Source organism: Microtus oregoni, unplaced genomic scaffold (genome assembly GCF_018167655.1).
Source record: "Microtus oregoni isolate MIOR12 unplaced genomic scaffold, Mior012 000068F_ref0000429, whole genome shotgun sequence".
Taxonomy (NCBI): Eukaryota; Metazoa; Chordata; class Mammalia; order Rodentia; family Cricetidae; genus Microtus; species Microtus oregoni.
This window is the reverse complement of record NW_024543975.1, coordinates 1,388,911-1,412,876: the sequence shown is the minus strand read 5'-3', so window position 1 is coordinate 1,412,876 and position 23,966 is coordinate 1,388,911. Positions and strand designations below refer to the sequence as shown.

At 50.8% G+C, this 23,966-nt stretch overlaps 1 protein-coding gene across 1 annotated transcript in view; it reads right to left on the bottom strand.

Annotated features, from left to right (window-relative positions):
* Nucleotides 1-205: 205 nt before the first annotated feature.
* Alx4 (ALX homeobox 4) overlaps nucleotides 206-23,966 on the bottom strand; it is a 37,346-nt gene continuing 13,585 nt past the window's right edge. The window contains exons 2-4 of the mRNA XM_041641308.1: nucleotides 9,933-10,243; nucleotides 2,933-3,061; nucleotides 206-1,219 (exon numbers count right to left, since the gene is read on the bottom strand). Coding sequence (XP_041497242.1) covers nucleotides 890-1,219; nucleotides 2,933-3,061; nucleotides 9,933-10,243 — 770 coding nt within the window. The 3' untranslated portion in view covers nucleotides 206-889. The remainder of the gene's footprint in view (nucleotides 1,220-2,932; nucleotides 3,062-9,932; nucleotides 10,244-23,966) is intronic.

Here is a 23,966-nt window from a genome sequence, read left to right as displayed (position 1 = left end):
GACCAAGAGACCTCCCCACCGTAGAAGATGCCAGGTGATACCCCGGTTTTACCCACTGGGTCCTCCTTGTGGTCATCATTCTGGGAGCTTCTCTGGCTTCTGATGGTCACGTGTGGTGGAGGTGACAGATCTATGTCCTTGCCTCCATTCACACCTGGCACTCCACCTCGACAATGTCAACCAGAACCAGTTTCAGGATCAAAGGCAGGCCCATATCTCCTTGGAGCTTGGTCATCCTTACGGGCGGACAGCAACAGAGTCCTTCCGTTTTGTCGCACTTTCCCAGGTGCATCCATCACAGGGGACAGTCAAGCTACAGTCACAAGGCCCATTAGATGGGTGGATGATCAGATGCCTTGGATAAAGGAGGTGGGGTTCCATGTGCGTTTGGGATGCAAAGCGGTCAGGAGCTGACTCTGCAAGGCAGCTTGTTCCTTAAGACACACAGCCATAGACCCAGTGAGCAGGGTACCACACAGAAGAAAGGACGGTTAGATGGGACTGGACTGTTGAAGCTGTTAGGTCTGGAGGGGAGCCTAACTTTAACTCAAGTCAAATGGAAGGGTGAAGGAACACAAAGAGAGACAGGGCCTCAGCTTACATGATACAAAACTACTCACAGAGCCACCTGGCTTTCTCCACTGCCTTTGGCAGGGAGCAGGGGTTGCAGCCTCAGTGCCAGGGAGGGTTAAGGGCCTACCGCCCCCTCCTTCCCAGTAGTCCCTAGGGCCTCAGACTTGGGGTGGCTGAAAGTGCTGAGGGCCAGGCCCCTGGGCCAGGCCAGGTTCCTAAGAGGAGAGTCAAGTGGGAAGCTCGGAGCCTGGAAGGCAGGGATGTGGCCAAGGCCCCAGGGAGGAGCACGGCATCAGGACTGGCAGGAGGGGCTCTGTCATGTGGCCCAAGATATGGCTGCGCTGTGCTCCTTGGCCTTCATGCGCAGTGCAGCAATGCTTGAGGTCTTGCGGTCTGGCTCGCCGTTCATCTCGTAGCCGTTGAGGCTCGGACTGAGGCCAGTTGCTCCAAACAGGCTGCCCATATGTGTCTGGCCCAAGTGACTGCCAGCCCCAGAGACACTCAAGAAGTCGGAGACACTGCTGGCCCCAGAGCCAGGAGGGTGAGCATGAGGGGACATGCAGGCAGGCACTGGGTCACAAGGGACCACACAGGCTGGCACTGGCGAGGCAGCGCCATTGTTGCCAATCCAGGATGGGTTCTGAATCTGGGGACAGTGAAAGGAGAGATGTCACAAGCCAGCTAGGAGGGCAGTGGTCTAGAAGGGGCTCTCACCCTCTTCACTTGTCCATCATTACAATGAAACCATTCTTAACTGTCTAACATTAAGGATGCCCAGTGAGTTTGGAGGTGAATTTATGTTTTAGGATTTCAATTCCCAGAATAGATCTATACTCGACATTCAGTAGCAAGGACTAAGTGTCCAGTTTCCCCCAGTAAAAGCATTACTCTGGATCAACCTGAGAGCATCTTGTTGGGGACACAGGCTCTGGACTTTCAGGTTGGGGTGATATGGGGATCGATGTGGGGGACAGGCATCTGAATGCTCCCATAGACCTAGGTCAGTGCCTTGAGCCTTCCCGGCTAGCCCAGCAGTGAAAAGGTGACCCAGCCCCCACACCTCTCTTCCACTGAAATGACAGTCACTCCTTGTCTCTTCCCACCACCCACTTCTGGCCTCACCTTCCTCTGCCCTCTAAGCATCTTTGAGGAAGTAAATCTGGGGTGCAGAGGTCCCCCTTTGAAGAGAGGACTATGCTCTCTAAACTCTAGGTTCTCTGTTATTTCAGACAGGCTTCTCTGCCTGCCCAACCCAAGGGTTTGGAAAGAACTCAAGGAGGCCTTTAAAAGTGCCAGGCGGGCACTGGGTCCTCAAGGCCCTCATGAACTTAGTCCTCTTGGTCCCAAGAACGGCCTGCAGGCTGACCATGTCCTGTTTCTGGCCTCAGCATGCCCCAGAGAGGGGACAATGTGACCACCACTCTCTCTTGGAAATGGTCTAGAACCTGCAGTCTGTGGAGCAGTGGGAGAGACAGGCAGGGTCTCTTCCTGTTTCCTCCCTCTAGCTCCGAGCTCAGACGGTAGCTGTCAAGGGCAAAGAGAGCGAGTTAGAGGCTGGCTCTAGGAGGACAGAGGGAGAGGGAGAGGAAGGTATTACAGAATGTGACCAGAGATGAAGCTGATGTCCTCATGTTCCTCAGCCTCACCTCTATGGTTGCCTTCTGACCCTCAAATCCTGGGTAGCCGGCCCAGGTCAGGGCTGGGATGGACAGAGGCTGTTTGACAGCACCATACCCGGGCGCACTTGGGAGCAGTGGTGCCATTGGCTGCTGAGAGTCTCAAGAACAGGAGGCAGAGTGCCACCAGGAAGAGGGGAGTGGGACACAGGAGCAGAGGGAGGTCATGAGGGAAGTGTCAGGGTACACTCAGTCAGGAGGACATCCATTCATCACTCACATCACTCCTCGTTCTGGCTGATGGACAGACAGGAAGTTGCTGGAGAAAGGAGGGGAGACAGCAGGCAGATTCCCGAATGCCAAACCCATAAACCACGACTCTAGACCTTACGACAGTGATAGAAGAGCTGAAATGGACACTTATATCGTCCCGTTTATAAGCAAGAAGCTGGGCTCAGAGGGTTGGAGACGCACTAAGGCGGCAAGACTAAGGCTTGAGGAAGCTTTGTCTTGGGCCCAGACTTCCATGTGCATTCCAACCTGACCACGGCCCTCGAGATGCAGCGCTCCCTTCCTCAGGTGACAGCCAGCACTCTGTTAACACCTGGTCTCCATCTGCCAGACGCTGCCCCAACATTCTAGGTCTCCCACCGCCAGGGGCAGAGACCTGGGCCTAGCCCTCCTCCTCCCTGCACCAGCAGTGCTGACTGGGGTCACAGGAGACAGCTGGCAAGAGGACTTACCTGGGCATAGTTCTCAGCTCGAGTGAGGAGGGGCAGCTCGTAGGCGGTGGAGAAGTGGGTCCGGACCTGCTGCATCTGCCCAAAGCGCTCCCTCTTCCGCCACTTGGCCCTCCGGTTCTGGAACCAAACCTACAGGACAAAGTGGCAGTCACAGGTCTCAGGTCTTGCTCTCAGACAGCGAACATTGCTCCCTAACTCCACCTGCCTGGTGTGTATGTTAGGGGCACAGAGAAAGAGTCAGCCTCCACCTTTCAATCTTTGGTATAGCAACTAACCATGCGAAATTGTCAGAATTAGGAAGGCTGCCTACACTGCATTGACCATAATTGTGATTTGGGGCCTAATTTCTTAAGCTCCAGATTCCAGAACAGGCAAATGTTGCATGTATACACACACACACACACACACACACACACACACACACAAACACGTGCATGCACACACATACATAAATTAGTAGAATGAGCACGAGCCATTGGTTATCTGTCTTCCTAGTGCTGTGTATAATCTGCTGAGGATCACAGACCCCAGGAAGAATCCCATCAAGCTATGAAGACCTTTCTAGAAATTTCTTCCCTTAGCCAGTCTCACACAGTCCTGAAGTCCTCATGGACCTGCCTATGGATGCAAATCCAGAGTACACACATGCCTGCATCCGTCGGAGAGAAACAGTCTGCTCAGAACTTCCCTTGAGTGTTAGTGGGTGAGGCCTTTTGGAGTGACAGCACTCAGGAAAAGATGTGTGGAAACGGGAGCCAGATGGTCGAGGGCTGCACACACCAGCTCGGGGGCTGCCTCTAGGAAGGTGTCGTCGGTAGGGGTGACTGCTGAAAATCCTACTGAGGCATAAGTGCTGGGCCATTGGCTTGACCAAGTACTCAGCCAGGAGAGGGGTCTCTGAGTTAGAGGAAGTGTGGAGACTCTGGTAGGGTGTTTGAGAATCACCCAAGACACGAAGACAAGGGCAAGGGGCAGACTGCTACTCTAAGAGCCTTAACTGGTTATGAACAGAGTGGAGGGAGCCCAGAGAGTGTGGGAGAGGAAGCAGTGGGAAGAAGGTAGACCAGTTGCTCCTCGGAGGATGACACCGGCAGCTTATTCTGCACCTTCCAGTGGTCTCAAGATTCAGGTGGACACAGACACACCTCAGCAATGCGTGCTCAGTCTGTGGCCTCACAAGACAGCTATGAACGCAGCCTAGCAAGAAGTGTAAACTTTCTTAAAACACTTTAAAAGATATATTGATTTTGTAACACAGTTGTGTGGTTCTTGATGGTGAAGTTTGCCTATGACAGTGTCCTATTGCAATGACAAATGGCTGGACAGGTCTGAACCATGGTGATTTGCACCCAGACTGCTCACTTTGGGCCCAGACCGCAGGAAAGACAATACTGACAGGCAGGGCAGAAGCTTCCCTAGTCAAGGCAGTCAACAGTGCTGGGATGGAGACCAGAGTAGCCTCCCCACCCACCTGTGAGCACCCAGACTCCTCAGAACTATGGCAGAGGGACTGGCGTTCCGCAGTGGCTATGACCTGTGGGGCTTCTAGAGTATCTTGGCCTGCCCTGTCCAGAGCCTCAATTTCCACATCTTCAGAATGGCATTAAACTAAGGTCTAGGCTGATATCCTGGTAGAGGTGGTGCCTTGTGGGGACAGCAGATGGGAGCACACAGCATGGAGTTTCTAAAGCACTCAAGTTGTGCCTGACCTCATTCTCTTGCTGAAGAAAGGTGGTGAAAACCCCCAGGATATAGATCTCGTGAGAGCTGGGAAGGGAAAATGGGTGCACTTCCTCTCCAGCTCACTTCCGCATTCCTAATCTGACATATACACACATTTACACGCAAACACAACTATCTGGCCATGTGTGTACCCTCACATATGTGCACATACATATACACACTCAGAGCGTCCTTCCTGTGCCCTCCCTGGAGAGCAGCCTTCTCCGAGGCTCAGAGTCTCAGTCCCTGCCCCTGAGCCTGGGGGAGGAGTACTTTTACTCTGGGATCCAGGATGCCCACTGGGATAAAGGAGTACGTTCTGCGTTGTGAAATGGGATCCACCTTATCAGTGGCTGCAGTGGGGGCTGGGGGCTGGATGGAGGAGTCAATCAGAGAAGGTTGTTTTTATTTCATGTTTAATTTCCTGCAGACTGAGCTCAGCCTTCCGCTCCATCCTCAGCCTCCCAGGTTTTTCTGGGGAGAGGGGCACTAGAGGTACCAAAATACACAGCTCTGCTCCTTCCTATCTCTGGGGGTGGGGCCCAAGCAAGAGAAGCTGCTGCTGCTGCTGTGTCTGTGGGTTCCAGGTCCTTTTTGTAGTGGGGATAGAGAGGTGGGTGATGTCACTGAGGGCTGGGAAACCGAGGACCCAGGGAGGGTTAAAGCCAGTGTCTGGCAAAGGGGCCTGGAATTGAAGGAATTGAAGGAGTGGGTGAAGGATGGGATACAGGGCTTGAGGGAGGTGGGAAGCCCCATTGTCTGGGAAGGGACAGTCAAGAACAGTGTTTGGGGAAAGAAGTAGAAAAAGGTCATGGTAAGATTTATTTGATAGAGATAGGAGGTGGGCGCAGAGTGGAGACACTTAGATCAGTGGGTGCTGGCCTGCCTGGGACCTCCTTCCCAGGGTGGTCTTTTGTCCCTATCCTTTCCATGTTCCTGAGGCCTGAGCTTTTGTCCCTGCCTTTCCTGTTCCCCAGTCAGCTTACGCTATTAGCCTGACTGACCTTCAATGTCCTCACATCCTCCAGGAGGTCGCACGGTACCTGGTGGTCCCTCCGTGCTCCAATCCACATCTCTGTGCAGAGACTTGATGTGTTCTCCCATCTCTGACCCCCAGCTGTGCCTCTGTGCCTCAGGGCTGTGCAACCGCAGGCTCGTCTCTATAGCCCCCAGGAGGAGAACTCACTGAGGTCCCCACTGTGCTTCCATTCTGCATGTCGCGCCCAGGACCACCCCGTTCCTGGGCCACCCGGACCTGGCCCACTCAGCACAGGCCTCTCCCGAGGACCAGGCCATTCAAGGAACCGACTGTCTTGGAGGAGGCATCTCTAACCGCAGCCCATCTGGGGCCAGGGCGGGGAGGCCCAGGGCGGGGAGGCCCAGGGCGGGGTGGCCCCAGTCTCATTGTCTTCAGACACCAGCTGTGGAGATTGGAATCCCAGACAGCAGAGAGAGGCCCTGAAGCCCCCTGGAGCAGGGCCAGACCCCAGGCTGCTTCCCATGAAGGACCATCGTGGGACCCCCTCATGGCCCCCTCCTTGTTCCTGCTGTCACTGCACACCAAGCACCTGGTTTGACACCAGCAGAGTGCGTGTCCTGAGCAAACTCCACAGAGACAGGCAAAACTGCAGTTCTAGTACACCCCTGCCTTACTCATCCCCACCCCCAGGGCACTGCCAGGCTCAGCTCAACCCAGAGGTTTGACGCACATGGAGATCCCACCCACCCTGCTGCTTTTGTACAGAGAAAAGACAAACAGTCTGGCATGTGCCAGGAACTGCAAGCTAAAGTGGAAGAGCACTGGCTTAGAGCTGGGGAGCCCTGGATTCCAGGCTCGGTGCTGTTCTGCGTTGTTGTTAACTCTGGGAGTCACTTCCCACATGTAGGTCTTTCTTCCTCATCAAAAGATGGTGGGATCTTTTCTGAAACACCTTCCTGTAATTCTATAACCTTCCTGTTTGATAGGAATATGTTTGATAATGTATAATAATGTGTAATATATCTGTATATTTGTATATATCTGTAATGTATTTGTATAGCTGCAATAATTTGATAGACAATAAATTAAGGTTTCCCTTTCTATCTTGGCTGACAGGAAGTTCAAAGCTGAATTTGACAATAATGAACTTTATCGTGGTGGGGGTTTTGTTTGTTTGCTTGCTTGTTTTAACACAATAACCTCACTTCTTGGCACTGTTTCTGTTCTTAAGCTAAAATAAATCTCTAATTGTAAATACTCTCACCGTTTTGGAAGTAGGCTTGTGTATGTCTGTATGTGTCCACAAAGCAGTGTCCTAGGTGGATATCAGTGACTTGCTCTGTGTCATTCTCTGTTTCCTGCCGAATGTTCCTTGAACTCTGTTCTGCATACTCGAATTCATTTGAGCAGTGTGCATGTATGTGGTGCTCACATGCACACAGGTACACATACAAGTAGAAAGCAAACATGTTTGCCCCATGCCAACACGCTACCTACTGGCACTGTAGCCTTGCAACCAGTTACTCCTTTCTCTACCCCTCCTTCCCTGCCCCCAGTCCTGGGCTAGAGCTGAGGCTGGAATCGGACTCATCTGTGAGCTCAAATCTCAGGTAGGTGAGGTCTCACAGGGCTTGAGAAGGCCCCATGGCATAGCATGTCAGCAAAACCAAGCTCTTCTGCAGTTCTTCAACAAACCACGAGACTACAGCATGCCCTAGCAGCTACAGTGTCTAAGGGGCTGCAGGTTTCCTGGCAACCATTTTGCATTTTCTATGTACCCAGGTTAAATGGCAGATACCTCAGTGTGTTAAACGAGACTTGGTGAAGCTGATGGGCACTCAACTGATGCCTCGGAACCATGAGTAGAATAAAAGCAACACTGTCCACGAGTCTGCCCAGGACTCTTTGTTCTGATTCCCCAGGGCCCAGACCACAGTGCTATGCCCATTAAGAAGAAATACTCTTTTGGGACTGCTGAGATGGTTCAGTTTGTAAAATACTTGCCATGGAAGCAAGAGGACCTGGGTTCGGAGGCCTAGACCCCACTTAAAAGAGTCAGATATGGAGGTGTGCATCCATATCCTCCAGCACCGGCAAGTGGAGCAGACAGGGGGCTTAGTGGTTACCCAGTCTAACCAAATCAGCAGGCTCAGGGTGCAGAGAAAAAAAAAAAGATGTTTTTTAAAAAATGATATCAAGAGCAATTGAGGAAGACACTAACACTAATGTTGACCTCTGGCTACACACACACACACACACACACACACACATCTTCCCTCACTTGCAAACACACATGAAAATACAAACACAACATACACACACACACACACATAGACTTGTACATACATATTCCCCCACTTCCAAACACACATGAACACACACACACACATTAAAATATATGTTAAAATAAAAAACCCTCTCTACTCAAATGTCAGGTTTCTGCCTGATAGCTAGGAACTCTCATGCCCCATTTGTGCCATGCCTTGAGTGGCAAGCAGCCTGACCGTGGAGTTGATGTCATATTAAACTGCAATTTGAATGCTAGTGTGGGGCCTTGATCGTATGTGCTTTGGCAGATTGGGTTTTCACTTTCTTTGCTATGATTTTCTGCAGAGGGGCACACCTCTGGGCAAAGCAGGGCCACTGGTTTGTGCGAAGCTGCACAAACTTACATGCTGCTCGGCACCCAGCCTACTCTAATTGGTGGGGACACAGAAGTGAAATAGCTGTGGCCCGAATCTATAATCCCAGGGCATGAAAGGCAGGACAACGTGGCCAATAATTCAAGGCCGGCTGTGGTTCCATAGTAAGACAAAGGCCAGTCTGAGTGACATGAGACCCATCTCAAAAGCAACACACATGGATGATCAAGGATCTCTCAGTTCAGGGGCAAGAGAATAACGTGATCAGTCATAAAGTCTACCCAGGAGAGGAAGCAGGACAAGCAGAAGAAAGTGATTTGGTTACGTTGAGTGGGCTGAGTTATAAAGGGCTACGTGGTATTGTGTGCTGTTTAGCAGAGTCAAGCTGGGTCCATCAGTGCTGAGTGGGCACTCTGAGCTCTACTGAGTTCATTTGGGCTGTATTTAGTGAACTGAGCTGACTTCGTTGTCTGGTACTGTGTTGCATTGGGTTCAGTTTTGTTGTGCTGAACTGGGTTGAACTGAGCTGTATGTGCTGAGTTGGTTGTATTGGGTTGGTTAGTAATATTGAATTGGATAGGGTTGGGTGGGATGTTTTGTGTTGGGTTGGGTTGTACGAGGTTGCACTGAGCTGTGTATTGTGAGTTACACTGTGTTGAGTTGGGTTGTACTGGGCTGTGTTGGGTTGGGTGGGTTATATTGCATTGGGTTGAGCTGAGCTATACACGAGGTGCCGCGTTGTATTTACTGTGCTATGTTGTGTTGCACTGGGTTGGGTTGTACTGAGTTTAACTGGTGAGTGTGTGGTGAGTTTGCCGTGCTGAGTTGGTTGTCCTGGGCTGTGTTGTGTTGTTATGTTGTTTTTATTGGGTTGTAGTGTGTTGTTGGGTTAGGTTACTGGGTTAAACTGTGTGTTCTGAGTCGCACCATGTTGAATCGCCTTGTTCTGGGCTGTCATATTTGTGTAGTGAGATGTACTGTTTTGAAGGAGGTTGTACTAGTCTGTGCTCCTCTGCACTGAATTGTGTTGTGCAGTGATTGGGCCACGTTGTACTGAGTTGTGTGGTTTTGGAGTTGAACTGGTCTGTGTATGGTGGCTTGCGCTACACTGAGTTGGTTGTACGGGCTGTGTTAGGTGTACTTGACTGAGTTGGGTTGAATTGGGTTTGGGTAGTGGTGATGGTAGGCATTGTATTGGCCATGATTGCCAAGAGTCTCCTCAGAGGAGGCATGTTGATTGGGTCCTGAAAGATGCAGGAGGCAGCTATCCTGGACAGGATATTAATCTCTGCTTCTACTATGGGCCTGTGAATGTCTGTGCCTTGTTCATCTCCATTCAGAGGAAATAGGCCTTCCAGACGAGATATGGTGCCATTTTGTCCTTCAATTAAGGCATGGACTCACAGGTAGCAACCTTCTCCTTCCTCCACAGAGCCTCCCTCTCTTGACCTTACCCTAAAGAGCTGAATATAGTGGCTGAGCAGATCTACTATGACTGGGGAAGGGGACATGGGGTGGCCAGATCCTCTCTTGGCCTGGCAGGCCCTCCCGGGGTAAGGAAAACCTGGCATAGCCCACAGTAGTCAGTAGCTCCCAGTTGCATCTGGAGCCCAAGACTGGGAGGCTCTGTGGGTCCCTGCCTGTCATTCTGGCTGACCTGCACACGGGCCTCAGTGAGATCCGTCCTCATAGCCAGCTGCTCACGTGCATACACATCGGGGTAGTGTGTCTTCTGGAAGACTTTCTCCAGCTCCTCCAGCTGGTAGCTGGTGAAGGTGGTGCGGTTCCGCCGCTTCTTGCCTTTGTTGCTCTCAGAGTCGGTCTTTTCCAGGGGGCTTGGGATGTCAGCACTAGCCCGGTCCTGGGGCCCCTTGGCCCCTGTCTCCTTCACATTGAGGTAGCTGTTGTCCATGCCCACAGGTTCAGAGTCAGGGGGCAACTCTGGCTCACCCAGGTTGCTCTCTTTGGCTGAGGAAGAGAAAGAAAGGTTAGACGCTTTAATACAGCCAGGGAAAGTGGAGAACACTTTTCCCCTTGCAGAGGCACACTGAGTACCAGCTCAAGAGAGTCAAATTTCATATCCTAGCTTTTCATCAACATGCCGGGTGACTTTGGGCAAGTCCCCCCCGCCTTCTCTCACCTTCTGTGGCATCATCCTTAAGTGGGTCCCTTCTGGCACCACTCTCAGGTTTGCCTGTCTGACCTTTGGGACTTTCTCCTTACTCTGTGCATGTGAGACTCCTCTCCTACAACCAATGGACCCAATGACTAGCTAACACAATACTGAGAGAGGAGAAAACTCGTTCAACCACACTGGACTTGGTGGGAGAGAGAAAGACCAGCATTGAGGCACATAGTGTGGTCCCCATGGAGTTCAGGAGAGGAGCCTTGGAGACTGTCTCCGGAGTTTAGTGTTGAGAGGGTCAACCTCACCTTCCACTCCACTGGTAACACTGGTCTCACTGCCCATGGAGGGGCTTTTAGCAGATGGGTTTCACTGAGTCATGAATGCTCTTGCTGGGGTCCCTTTCACTAGCCACAGCTGCCACGTCTACCACAGCTGTTCAGGCCCTCACCTCTGAGGATCCCCTCTTTGGGGCCACAAGGAATCATCATAAACATGGCTCACAGCCTAGGCCCTTACTGTTACTTGCTGACAGAATGGGGACCCCATGGTAGAATCCTGGAAGCTTAGAGCTTCAAGGAACCCAGTCAAACCATGCAGGCCAAGAGTGGAGAGGTGGAGACCAGTCTAGGAGGGGGGGAGTTGTCAGCCCAAATCAGTCCATCTGGGCAGACAATCTTGCCTCGCTGCTGCAGAGGGCTCTGAGCCTGTGCTCTAGGGCCAGGCTCCAGGGTGTGTCTGCCACACCTCTGGCTCAACGCCTCCATGTTCCTTAATGAACCCCTTTGTGGTTTAGTTTCCCCTCTGTAACTTGGGGGTGAATGAAGATACCCACGGGATATTCCTTATGGGTTGTGAGAAATGGAGAGGCAGTAGCCTCTGGTCTGGCCTTGCAGACTTACAGGGCCTGCTAGCCTTAGAGGAGGATGACCCAGGACAAGGCCTCCACAGAAAAGTCCCTGGGGTTCAGACATATGTATAAAAGCACCATAGGCTGGGATCAAGGCATGTCTCCAGATGTGCGGAGCCCCCCCCCTCCCTTTTTGCCATATTCCTTATCTGAGACTCTGAGAGAAGGAGACAATGAGAGAACAGTTACATGAAACGTGGAGGCAGATTGTAGAAAACCCTTAAGTACAGTCAAGTTCTGCCCATTTGCCCCAAGCACCACCCATTCTGATGCTCTGTTTCTTCTTCTGGAAACAGATTATGCAATTTGCCTTTTAGGTCACAATGATGCTTCTATCCTTGATCTCCTGATGCCATCCAGACTGAGGATGGGGGGGGGGGGCTGACATTCCAGGTTTGCCAGCCTCCCTGTGAGCACGAGGGAAGGTGAGAGGAGCTGTCTGCTTCTGTCAGTCTCCCTCCAGCTCTGTGGCACCGAAGAGACGAAGGAGAGGGGAGTGCCCAGAGTAGGCCTGAAAGCAGCTCCTGAAGGGCCACTCGTAGCATAATGCCACAGACGCAGCTGACCCACCAGAGGCGTCACAGATGACAGCCATGTGAGCCCAGCTCACACAGTGGGCCACAGCTTCGGCGACATCACTGTGCGAGTTGCAGCTGGCAGCTGGGCCAAGGGCTTCCAGCAAAGATATTTATCTTCCTGGTAGACAAATAAGTTTTATGTTTTGGGTCTTTCTTTTTTTTTTTTTTTTTTTTAGGAAAGAAATCCCACCCAGCTCACCAAAAATAAACATTCCTCTTGTGCAACTTCCTGGCAGCCAGGCCAGGGAAGAAGGCCACCACCCCTGCTGGCCTAGCCCTGCTCCCCAGGCCTATCCTAGCCCCTATCCTGGCCCCATGGAACCTGGTAGTGTCTCCAGGCATCCAGCCTGGAGCTGGGATCACCCCATGGGAAAGGGGGCCAGTTGAGGGCAGCTACATAGAAACCAGGGTTAGAAGGACCAGCCCAACTTCTCATTTAGATGAAGGACAAACAGGCTGGGAAGTAAAAAGAATACTCCTTAATTATCCACAGAACACAGCTTTCTGTTCCGGGGACTACCCTACTCTCTAAGCTTGGGTATGGGACCTGTTTCCAGAGAGAAGAAATCCAAGGCCTCTCAGCACTCAGGAATCCTGCCCTTGAGGACAGGGGACTAAGGTGCACTTCAAAGCCCCCTCGGTATGGAGCTAGTTCTTGGCCTAGCCGGAAGAGATGGCAGTGCCCAATCATCTGATGAGAAGTAGGTTCTACCCCTAGCCACATCCAGACACCCACTGGATCAAGTGAGTGAGGGGTAGGGAAACAGCAAGGCGTGCACTGAGACCCCTGCCCCAGAGGGACGTGTCCTCTCTGGTCCCCAATTCTGTCCACTTTGGTGTGTGTGTGTGTGTGTGTGTGTGTGTGTGTGTGTGTACGCTCTGGGCCCCAGTTCTGTCTGCTTTTGTGCGTGTGTAAGCACATGGAGGCTAGACCGCAGCTTCAGATGCTGGTCTCAGGAGCCATCTACCAAGTTCTTGGATACAGGATGCTTCTCTGGTCTGGAGCTTGCTGTTCCCCTAGGCTGGCTGGATAGTGAGCTCCAGGGCTCTGCCTGTGTTTGCTTCTTCAGTGCTGGGATTACAAGCACACATCCCAGCATGCCCAGCTGTTTTAGGTGTGTTCTTGGGCTCTAACCTCATGCAGGTATGGCAGGCACTGTACCAACCAAGCCATCTCTCCAATCCTCAATGCCAATTTTTTAATGTTTATTTTATATGAATGTGTATTATATGAAGTGCCTGGGAGTTATGGAAGGTTGAGAATCATCATGTGGCTGCTGAGAATTGAGCCCAGGCCCTCTGAAAAGCAACAAGTACCCTTAACCACTAAATTGTCTTTCAACCCCCCCCCCGAATCTTTTCTTTCTTTTTTCTTGCTATTGAAAACCAGTTTTAACTTTAAATATATTTTGATCCTATTCCTCCCCTCCCCCAAACCCTTCAAGAGCTGTTATGAATCCCTACCCACCCAACTTTATGTTCTTTCTCAAAAAAACAAAAACTCAATATAACCAAGAAAATAAAATAAAACACCACTCAAAAAGAAAAAAAGGGGGGGGGAACCCACTAAACTGTAACCAAAATACACACACACACACACACACACACACACGCCACTATGGAGTCCATTCCCAATTACTCCTGAACATGAGGCCTGCCCTCAAGTGGTGGTTGTACCCAGTTTCACTCCATTCAAGAAAACTGATTTTCCCTCTCCCAGCAGGTAAAAATGACACCCCAGTCAACCTGTCACTTTTGATCACTAATTTTCTTGCTTTAAATGCTGAACCTGGGTCCCTATTCTAGACAATAAAGGAAAATTCTCCCAAATTCTGTAGCCATGCCTACCTTCTCAGAATGACAAGCCTGATACCCTGGATACCCAAGGTAGCAGATTCCCGCCACCTGCCTATAAGCTTCTCTACCTGTGGCCCTAGAAGCCAGGCCATTTGCCCTTAGCCAGCCCGTGTTTGTCTTCTAGGGATCTGATTCATTGTTCCTGGTCCATTTTCCCAGGGCCCTTCCTCAACCCAGCCCCCGGACCATGGGACATGGCTCCTCCATCTGAGGTAAGCCATCTGTCTGGCTTGATGGCTACGGCTCCCACTACTGTGCCCCTGTGATCTGCAGTGGATTAGCCAGGGGTCTAGGGATGAGGAGGGAAACACTTGGGGCCCTGTGTGAAGCCAGTCAAATGATCCAGAGGGGCCAGCTAGGAAGGTGGCCTGGATAAGGCCTAGTGTGTTCAGAATCTACCTCATCCTGGCTATCCTCAATGAGATGGGTCTAAAATCCCTGCCTCCACAGTGTGAGTCTGATTACTCCTGACTAATGGAGGCCACTGTCCCCACAACTCTTGCTTCTGACCACCTGGTCAGAGAATCTTCTTTCAGGTGGCCTGCAGGTGCTCTCCCTACCCAGCAGCTAGAGCCAGCCTTCTATCCCCCACTCAGCTCTCACGACCTGGGGTTTGCTAACTAGCTCTGAATGAAGCTTAGTGTCTGACTCCCTGGAGGAGGGGCAGGGCCCCAAGGAGAGCTTCTCCTCACAGATCATAGCATAGGGAGGAAGAGCCCAGATATGCCAGGACAGGCTGTAGAAGAAAAGATGAGGCCTGCCTGGCCAAGAGACACCCTGGTGCTCCCTCTCCATTCAGCCACTGTGCACGCCTTGCGTCAGGCCCCCACTGCACACGTGAGTTGCTGTTGAGCAGGTGACGGGACCAGGCATGAATCAGGGCAAACATGAAGACTTAAGCAAAAGCATGCTACTTTCAAGACACGTCTCATGTGACTGGAGGTGACTGAGGGAAAGTGGGTAGAAGAAAAGCCAAGAGGGACCTTAAGGGATGTTCCTCTCCACACAGTAAGCAGGAAGGCGGAAATAAGCAGGACCAGAAGGGAGGGGCGAGCATCTAAACCAGTGGTTCCCAACTCTCCTGATGCTGTGCCCTTTAATATAAATGTCTCATGTTGTAGTGACCCTCAACTATAAAATTATTTTTATTGCCACTTCATAACTATAATTTTGCTACTTATTATGATTCGTAATATAAATATCTGATATGCAGGGTATCTTATATGTGACCCGTGAAAGGGTTGTTTGACCCTGCCCCCCCCCCAAAAAGGGCATGACCCACAGGTTGAGAACTGCTGATATAAACCATCACCCACAACTTAGCAGATAATAGCTGCCTCTGTCTCAGGCGGCCACATTGCAAAAGAGAAACGGCCTCTGGGGGCTCCAGTTTGCCTAGCTACCCTGTGGCCCCTTAACTGCCCTGTGGCCCCAGTACTGGAGTAGGCCGAGCAGCAACAGAGCCCAGCTTGAATCCAGGTCACCACCAGTGGGCTGCCTTCTCCCCAGCTGTTGGGACACACTGCATGGATTCCATACTGACTGGATGTCTGCCTTTCCAAAGGAGGGAAGGAGCTTTTTGTGGGTGTGTCCTGGAGTCAAGGCAGTGAGTAGGGTCTAGGGTCATCCAGACCTAAGGCTTCCTCGGTCCATCCACCCTTCCCCCAACGGCTTGGAACTCATGATGTAGATCAAGCTAGCCTCCAACTCACAGAGATCCACCTGTATTTGCCTCCAGAGTGCTGGGATTAAAGCTGTGCGCCACCATGTCCAACAGCCAGACCCAGGCGACACATAGAAGGGAGATAAGGAGTGATCACAAGTGGATGTCCAAACTAATGCCTGATCCCGAAAGGCCTTCCCTCAGAGGTGGCAAAGGCTCTTGAGCAATCTGACACCAGCATCATTCCCATGGGCCGTTTTGACAGGTGGGGAGCCAGAAGCAAGAGCTTCCGGGTGGGCCACAGACCTCTTCTGGGAACCAGCTGTCCCAAACTGATCTCAGTTGGTGTTGGCCACTAGTTTTCAGCTTGTGAACCAAGAAAGTGGGAAATCCACCTTCGTTCCCTTAGCCTCTCTCTAATTCCATCTAGGGTCATCCAAAACTCTTGAGAGACTTCTAAAGATGCGTGTGTGTGTGTGTGTGTGTGTGTGTGTGTGTGTGTGTGTGTGCTTTCTTCTTCTTTACTGTGATTGTTTTCGGGAGCACATTGGGAGCCTCTTTGTGCATCTGTCTGGGTTAGAGGATGTGAGCCTCAGGGTATGGGCACCAGCCTGCAGCTGGGATGGTGTGGGGGACATGTTCCCACTTGCCTGGAGGGAGGTTTGTGAGTATGCAGACGTGTGTATAGTTGTGTGTCAGAATGCATAGGTGAGTGTGGACATGGGTAGATGTGTGCACGTGTGTGGCTGGGCATAGGCAGTACATATGGAGTATATGGCTACAGGGTCTGAGTAATTTTATCCTCTATGGTTTTGATTACATCTATTTTTCCTCCAAACATCTGCTTTGTGGGGGACATGCTGCTCTCTCTGTTCCTGGGTAAGCTGGCCCCACACACCCTGTGGCGGAGTGCACAGCACCGATGTAATCTCCTTAAACAAAACAGGCCAGCATGGGGCCCTTTCATGCTATTTAAAGGGCACTGACTAAACCCACCGCTGTCCAAACAGTCCTGGGGGGCTGGGGCAGAGGCTAAAGGTTAGCCATTGATTGCAGAAATCCTTACCCCACCTCATCTGCCCCTGGGCTCTGCCCAGAGGTCTTTAGTTTAGCAGGCAGCTTGATAAAATAATGCCAAGGGGGAAGAAGGACCCAGGCAACGTGTCAGCAAAAGCACAGAGAGTGCTTCTGAGTACCACTCCAGAGGCTGTGAGCCCAGAGAGGAGAGTGTACCAGAGTGCTCAGGCTGGCTGGGGACAAGGCACCCATTCTGAGCACTCTCCAGCCTGAGAGCCCTAGCAAGGAATGAGAAGCACAGACCAGGGGAGGTGGAGGGGGCAGGCGATCTAAGTAGGCTGTCTTTCCTAGGATGTGGGCACTAGGGGGAAATGGTGAAATCTGGAGTGGGTGTGGAGTTTAGTTCATAGTAGTACTTTTTATAAAGTGGCATCTTATTTGAACAGGCAGCTCAACAAAGAAGACACATGGACAGCCAATAAACCCAGGGACAGGCAGGCCACCACCACTACTACTGAGCACATATGAAAAGCGGAGTGAGATCCCAGGACACAGTGGAGATACAGAAATAGGAGTCAGTGGTGCTGGTCACAGTGACTGTGACTGCGTCAGCAATTTCACATGTGATGAAACCAACATTCAGCCCTGGCCCCAGCAAGCCCTCGGCTCAGCAAATGCCCTAAAGAAATGAAGACTCATTTGTCAGGGGCAGAGTCCCAAACCGGAGAGCAAACACTGCTGTTGTGCTGGACTCTGACTGTCCCCAAAGGCTTGTGTGTGTCAGAGGCTTGGTCCTCATCTTGACAGGGCTGGACAGTGACAGAAGTTTCAGGAGCTGGGGTCTGTAGAATGTGTGGGTGGGTCTTAGATGCTGGGGATAATCCTTGAAAAGGATTATGGGACACTGTTGTCTCCCTCCTCTCCCTTTCTGCTGTGATGAACATCATCACAGACCCAATGCAACACAACTAACTGTGGTACAAATTCATCCTATAGAATAACATTTTAGCATGTAGAATGATGCTCATCCCTGGCAAGTAAATCCACCTCTCCTTCACAGTTTTTTGATACAGGGTTTCTCCATGTAACATCCTTGGCTGTCCTGGAACTCTCTTTGTAGACCAGGCTGGACTTGAACTCACGGAGATCCACCTGCCTCTGCCTTCTGAGTGCTGGGGTAAAAGGTGTGAGCCACCACCTCCCGGCCATAAATCTCTCTTTGACAAGAGATAAATAAAAGTGCTGGAAAGGTGTTGGGTTAGAAACTCCAAAACAGCAGAATCTTTTTTTATCCTTTTAAACTGACTGTCACAAGCACTCTGCCATCGTCACAGCAAGCTGAGTGGCACAAGACCATTGGACTGGCATTCAGACATGGAATAAACCCCCGACACACAGTATAGGAGAGTCTCAGAATCACAGTACAGTGTGTAAAACAACCATCTTGAGAAAGCACATGTTGTGTGACTTCATTCAGTTAGCATATGAAATTGGAAAAGGGAGAAATGAAGGTCAGAGGGCAGAGAGTTGGCTGTCCAGGTGTGGAGTGGGTTGTCTCTTAGAACTCTAAGATCATGCCTTGTGATGGGGCATAAATCTGTATGGGAATGCATTAAAATTTATAACAAACTTTATTCCATACTCTCTTATTTTTATGGTGTGAAACGTGTAACTAAAGAGAAAATACAAAATGACATCGAACATAAGGAAGGAACAAGAGACAAAGTCCATCAGGCTATTGTCTTCGGTACGGAAGCAAGCCGAGGTTGGTCAGAATAGCCAGCACAAAGGGCATTCTTCCTCATGTGGATGCTATGCGTTCTGTATGGCCTCTGTTGGCATTCAGCATGAAGTATTGTGCATTTATCTGTTTGCTCATTTTCCTTTGTTCCTCTTGCTCCTCCCCCTCAGAAAGCAGGGTCTTTCCTCACCTCTCCCACCCAATACTTACTATTGCACTGGGGACACATTAGTTGTGCAGTGAACACCTGATATTCATGAATATTCATGAATGACTGAAACCTGTTTCAGAACAGGGCTTTGGCAGGTGGAAAGACGTGCATCACTCGGAAGCTCTGGGCTGATAAAAGTGGGGCCAGCATGGAGTGGTTACCATTAGAAAACACTAAAGCATTCCAGAAGTAGGAATTTAAGTGTGTGGACTTTTTCACCTTGGTTGGTCTGTTTTGTTCTGTCTGGCTTGAAGTACCACTGTAATTGTTCAGTGGGCTCAGATAAAACTCTTATCTGAAGCAGAGACTGGAATTCCCAGTAAAGTCTGTACTGACAGGAGATGACACCGCTGTGGACTGATGGGAAGTGAGAGGTCTGACCAGAGTGGGTGGGAGAGAGCAGCTTCAGAGATCCGCCCCTGTCATGTGGGGATGGTACTGTCTTTCCAGCTGGGTCCTGATGAACTCACTCCAGGCCAACGCCTCCGGTGACTAATGATGCCCAGCGCTCAAGTCCAGTAGATCTCAGGAGACTCTTGGCCTACAGCCTTATAATCCTTCAATACAGCCGGAGGGTGTCTAAGACACAGGCATCCATCATGCCACAACCCAAGAGAGGATCTCTCTAGCTCCCAGGAACCTCATTCAGATGTCAAATACAGAACACGCTGTTCCTTTAAATAGTACGTCTATATCAACAGCGAACACCAGGGCCTGGGGAGATGACTCAACTAGGAAGGTGCTTGCTGTGCAAGAAGGAGGACCTGAGTTTGATCCCCAGCACCCACATAAAAACAGGGGCAATAGCACAGATCTGTAATCCCAGCTCTGGGAAAACAGAGGCAGGAGGATCTCTGGGGCTCACTGGCCAGCCAGCCTAGCCAATGAGTGGCCTCCAGGTCCAATAAGAGATGCTGTCTCAAGAAATAAGGTAGAGAACAACCAAAGAGCACACTCACTTGATAATAACTTCTGCTTTCCACATGGATATGCACCAGCACACACAAGCACACCTGCACACACATGCAAACACACACTATTAAAAACACCAGAAGCCCTTAGGGGGTGGTGGCACACGCTTTTAATCCCAGCACTTGGGAGGCAGAGACAGGTAGATTTCCTAGTTCTAGACCAGCCTGGTCTACACAGTGAGTTCCAAGATAGTCAGGGATATATAGAGACACCCTGCTTTAAAAAACTTAGCAGAGAAACACACCAGTTATTGATGAGAAATTCACAGAATGATTCCTTCTGCATTTGACATTCAAATGTGACAGGGCATCATATTTTCTTTTGCTTCTGACAAAGTGACCAACCTCACCAGGGCTTTTAGGGATCTGTGAAGTAGCTCACCACCCCCCCTTGCTTCACCCACTTTCACCTGTCCAACTCCTCACATGACCACTTCCACACACACCCCTATGCCTTGGGCTTCCTGCCTCTGCAGCCACCCTCCTGCCCAGCACCTATCTGAGTGCTGCAGTCCCCTGCACATCTGTCTTTCTCTGTGACGTTTGTGGATTTTTGTCCTTATCACTGTATGCTGGTTTCTCTATAGAATGTTAAAAAAAAAAAAACAGTCAAGTCAAAATCCAAAAGAAGGGGCCTTTAACTCCTGTGCACATGAGCACACCATTCTATAAGAGCTTTTACGGCCTCACTCTGCCTGCCCTGTGTCTCTTCCCCTACTGTACTGGGCCCCCACCCTGTCACACTGAAGATGCCCTCTGCTGCAGGCCACAACTCTGCCTGGGAGAGACAGTGGCACAGCTGAGATGGCATCTGGAATTTCAGTCTCTTTTCATTCAGTGATTACCTTAAAACAGCTCCAAGAATAAGGATGTCACAACCCTGTCATAGATGCGTCTCCAGGCCTCTGGGAAACACAGTTAAACTGCCTTCCAGAAGTGGGCCTGTGTCCTCAGCCACTGGCTATGTCCTCCCCCATCAGGGCCAACATGGGACATTTTAAAATCATTTCTATGGTGTCGGATGAAAACAAGACCTCGGCTTCCTTTACAGCTCTGATGGCTACCTAGAGAAATCTGTTTTCTATGCTGCGTCTGTTGGGTTTCTCAGGCTCCGCCAAAGGTCACTCTCCTTCTCTGACCCCAAGGTTGGACTGAGATCTTAAACACTTGACTGTTAGTTATACAGAAAAGAATCTAAGCCTATAGGTGTGCTCAGAATACACCCCTAAAATCTTAAACACTTGACAGTAGGTTATTTAGAACAGAATCTAAGCCGATAGGTGTGCTCAGGATACACCCCTTAAATTAGTGCCATGAGTGTGGAGTGTATGCATAGAACCCCGGAGCTCCTTCCTGCTGTGTTAGCTCCGGGTCCCCTGCAGGGGCAGGGCTCCCATTCCCTGTCTGGGATGGTTGCTCCAAGGAGGTAGAAGATACCTTTCTAGAAGGAACTCAGAGAAACCAGCCATAAAACAGGCATGAAGGGCCAAAGGTGGCCTTGTGGCTGCTTGGGCCTTGAACAAACCTCTGGGCTAACAATTATTGTTTCTTCAGTTCTACAACTCTCCGTGAATCTATGCCACCCGGAGGACAAAAAGGCACTGTGGAGGTAACCTGTGGGTAACCAGCACTTGGGAGGGGTCTCCAGGCAACTGCTAGCCCTCAGGGCTGGTTCTGTGTCAAGATTGGAGGTCCAACTCCCAGAGGCCGAGACCAAGGCTGCAGTTTCACACACTTTCCACTAAGAGGCACTGTAGTTCCAATAAAGTGTTTCTGGGCCCAAGGCAAGCAGATTGGGGGCCCCCACTCCTTAAAGTGGTGGGAGGATCTACCAGTTCAGGTATTCAGTCTTACTATTCACCTGCCACGGTGCCATCTTTACTAGGGGCGCAGGGATGGGCAAGGCAAGTCCCAGCACTTCCTGGAAGAGCTCGTGCCTCTCTACACCTTGTAGCTCATTTCACACTCTCAGACTCTCCATGGGCAAAAGGAGACACCCGATAGAGACCTGGTGAAGATCACCAGCATCTGGATGACAGGCTTGAAGCCTGGACTTTCCTTCCCTGCAAACCCTGAGCATCCCTTGGACCCCAGCTGTGCTGGTGCACAGTAGGAATGCAGCAAACATCTGTCTCTCTTGTGCCAGCCGTCCTCAATACACAGCCATGTCTGGCTGGATTTCCCCACAGCTCAGAGCTGCCACCCCTGGCCTGTGAGCTCGTCCTGAGGGTTCCCTTTAACAGAGACAGGTGCCACAGCCCCGCCTCCCACAGACATTCTCTGGGCTCTCCTTTCCATGGGGGAGGCTCTTTCCTGGTGTAGAGGGTGGAGTGGGCTTCTCAGAGTCAAGGGGAAAAGCAATTAAGACAGAGAATCACAGGAAATAGGAAATATGCTGTGTACTCTACATGGTCCTCGAGCTCCCTCGTCTACTGCTGTTTACTCCCTGTTTACAGACACTGTGTAAAAATGACCCATTCCACTTCAGAAACGAGGCCAAAGAGGGCAGGAAACTTGTTTAAAACTGACTAGGCCCTGTGCATGGACCAGTGTCACTGACGGTCAGGGACCCTGAGTGTAAACTTGTATGAGCAGAAAAACTTGGCAGCTTTTCCCTATGTCTGAACCTCTATCAAAATGGAAAGTCTTTATCAAGAAATGACAGATGATGGCCAGTAAAAAGCTGGCCTTCTCTGGGATGTCATCACAGAAGGCATTCTATACTGCTTAGCACAGGGCCTGGGGAGCGTGCAGTGAGTGGCCTCCAATGCCACAGTATCCTCGGCCTCCAATGCCTGGTCCCCACGTCCTCAGCGGAGCCCAAGGCTGATGCCAACTCCAGAGCACACATACCTCAGCCAGCTCTGTGAGAGCCCATCTTACCCAGTCTTTCAGAGGCTCCCAAAAGGAACTGCAGTTCCTTCAGCAGTGACTTCTGTGCCTGTAGGCTACAGCAGTTTGCGAGCAAAAGGTATGCTGCTATTGGAGCTGAGAACTGGGAAAAGATTCTGAATCTAGCGTGGTTTCTATTATCTGGACTGGCAAGATGGCTTAGTAGGCACAGGCAATTGCTGCCAAATCTAATGACCTGAGTTCAATCCTCTGAGCCTAGGCAGTGAGAGGAGACAAAAACAGCTCCCATAAATAGTTCTGACTGCCACACATGTGCTATGGCATGAGTGCCCACACACATATACACACAAAAACACACAAAATAAATAAATACACACATATACACACAAAATAAATAAATAGAAGGTGGATACCTGAGCCCTTTGGTTGTCCAGCCAAATCAGTGAGTACAGGGCCCACTGAGAGACCTTGTCTCAAAAAGCAAGATCTCTGGCTTCTACATACACATGAACACACACACACACACACACACACACACACACACACACACATACACACACCACACCACACGGCCACAGCCTGATGGAAAGCACAGACGTGAAACAAGTGCCATCTTGTTGTCACGGTGGTTTCTAGGTAGGTGAGCATTGTGTCTGCTTGACCACCAGGTCCACAAAAAGGAGGGCTGGTTGCTTCAGGTTGAAAAGGTCAGGAGATCTTTGAACTGGGGACTAAAAGGTCCACCAAGATTCTGTCTATCCTATACGCTGCTCTCTTGTAAGTTTCTCAGGTCCTGCCAATACAGGCTCAGCTCAAAACCCAGCTTTTCTGTGTGCCAGCTTGTGTGGCTGGGTCCAGTGAAAGCTGCTACTTGAACCCATGTCTTCCCACTTCTCACCTTGTGATATGTCTGCTCACTGCCTCTAAACGGAGTGGCCTTGAGTATGTCCCACATGTCAGTAACTTGGTAACCCAGATGCTGTGTTTCCTCTTGCAACAAAAGAAAGCCTGCATCCTGATGCCCCCCCCAGGGACACTGCGGCAAGATGGGGAGTTTAAGTGCTGTGCAGTATGAAGAAATGAGAAGGGTCAGGGGTAGGACAGGCCCAGGTTTATCCACAGTTCTGCCTTCCTCTGTTCCCTCATCCACCCACTCACTCACCTAGCACTTCTGGACTACCTTAAAAAGCTGGAAAAGTTCCAGGTAATGGGAATTGAAAACATGGTGACTTCTGTCTCAGGGAGGAAGGTGGTGGCAGGCACAGGGTGGTAGACAAGTTACCTGACCTAGGTGACAAAGTGGATTGCCAGGTCAACATTGATCTATGCACCAGGGTGCCGAGGCTGCCATGTGCTGAAGAGGCCAGCTTGAGGCTCTGCCTAGCTAGTCTCCCCGTACTAGAGATGCTGACTGTCCCCACCAGAGGCAAAGGAGGGACTAGAGAGGCTCCCAAGCTAGCCCTCCACTCGGCCTCCAATGGCATCTTTGGGAGAGCAACAGTTGTGTGCCTAACTATAGAGTGCACACAGCTGCAAGAAGGAAGGGAAGACTCCTCAGCTGCAGCAACACCCACACTTCCCAGTCCTTCCCCGTGCTTTCTCTTCTCTGAGCTTCTCCCATTCCAATTGTGGATCATAAACCTCGGTACAATGTGGCTCCCAGGGTCCCCTCCAATCAGAGCTCATTTCATATCTGTATAGTGGGTCCTCTCGCAGGTGAAACACTGTGACCACTGCAAATTTCTGGAACATTTGAAACTGTCCG